Below are 1,604 nucleotides of genomic sequence, written 5' to 3'. Positions count from 1 at the left end.
GATGTAAAAAAAAAAAAAAAAAAAAAACTGAAAAAGAGAAGTCCAGTTTAGCATGTGACCAGCTGACGGAGACAGACAGGTTCTGAAAAAAAAAAAAGTGTCCTAAATATTGTGTGCTGCATAAGAGTAGAAATATGTGACCTGTCCACGTATCTGAGGTCACATGACTCCAGGTGGAACAGGTACAACAGGTGACAGAGTGAAAATATTTAGAGACGACACTGACGCAGTGAGTATATCTGAATATTTTTCACAAGAAATCAAACATAACATTTGGTTTAATATCTTATTGGTCTTTAGTTAATAATTCTAAATTCCATGTATTTAATTTACACACTCAAAAGTCTTTTATGTAAAGGTGCACTAAGTAACTTTTCAGGAGGAGGATAAGCACTGGTCTCCCTCGAGATGATATTACTTTTATTACTAAAATACCTTTAGAACATACATTTGTACTATAGGAGAGCTCGCCTCTCCACAAATGTTACCTGTAACTTCTTCTGGTAGCCACAGGAAACAAGCAGAAAAGAGATTTGAGTGTCATCAGCCTGTGACCAGCAGCATTAGTGTAAATGAGGCATAAGGTGCAAAGGGCAGATACAAAACAGAACAACATTTAAATAAAATTCTGATTCCAGCACCTACAACATGGACCCACCTGGACCTGGCCCCGGCCCCGGGTCTAAACCCAAACCTAAACCTGCTCCCAGCTCTGTGTCTATGAAAAGTGACCAGTCCAAAGACTATCCTCTAGATTTTAAAGAAGCTCCTCCTGAAGACCAGAGAAAAGACTTTTGAGAGGTCAGACAAGTTGGAATTAAAACCTAAACTCCACAGTCCAAATGTGGACCTAAATGCAAAACTGTGGACAAAATTAGAAAAAAAAGTAGTGCTAAACATTACGAGCAGCATAAGAGTACAGACAATTGACCTGTCACAAATCTGAGGTCACATGACTCCAGGTGGAACAGGTCCAAAGGTGATAGAAAGGAACTATTTAAACAGTGTTTTTCATAAAAAATCAAACATAAGTTTAGGTTTAATACTGTATCTTATTGATCATTATGGTCTTCAATTAATTCTAAATTCCACACATTTAACATACACATTCAAAAGTGGCTCCTCATATTCTCTAAAAGTGCATTGAGTAACTTATCAGAAGAAGCCCAAATAAGGCCAAATGCTTGTCTCTCTAGAGATGACAGTATTTCAAATTGTGAAAAAACATGAATTATAAAAACCATTAAAGACAGAATTTGAGTGTAACAATACCATATGACCAGCAGAGGGAGACAGACAGATCAGACTCTGGGTGCAGCAGGAGACATCTCTGTATGTTCTGTTCAAATGGACTCTTCTTCTGATTCCAGCTCCTACAACATGGACCCACCTGGACCTGGACCCGGGTCTAAACCCAGACCTGAACCTGCTCCCAGCTCTGTGTCTCTGAAAAGTGATGACTCCAAAATTCTTCCTCCAGACTTTAGTGAAGATCCTCCTGAAGACCAGAGGTGAGACTTTTCTAATCTAAATGGGGGTGACAGTTGCAGATTTCTGTACAGAGACAAAGTTTATCCTAACTTCAACTCAACACTTTTTTTTTT

The 1,604-nt window shown here is 38.5% G+C and overlaps 1 protein-coding gene across 1 annotated transcript in view; it reads left to right on the top strand.

Annotated features, from left to right (window-relative positions):
- Positions 1 to 633: 633 nt before the first annotated feature.
- Positions 634 to 1,604, top strand: part of LOC129408260 (uncharacterized) — a 58,685-nt gene continuing 57,714 nt past the window's right edge. The window contains 2 exon segments of the mRNA XM_055151409.1: positions 634 to 785; positions 1,371 to 1,511. Coding sequence (XP_055007384.1) covers positions 649 to 785; positions 1,371 to 1,511 — 278 coding nt within the window. The 5' untranslated portion in view covers positions 634 to 648.

This window comes from Boleophthalmus pectinirostris, unplaced genomic scaffold (assembly GCF_026225935.1).
Source record: "Boleophthalmus pectinirostris isolate CB_2022bp ecotype Guang Dong unplaced genomic scaffold, ASM2622593v1 HiC_scaffold_16, whole genome shotgun sequence".
In the NCBI taxonomy this organism is placed as follows: Eukaryota; Metazoa; Chordata; class Actinopteri; order Gobiiformes; family Gobiidae; genus Boleophthalmus; species Boleophthalmus pectinirostris.
The sequence above is the reverse complement of the archived record's forward strand: the minus strand, read 5'-3'. Positions and strand labels throughout refer to the sequence as shown.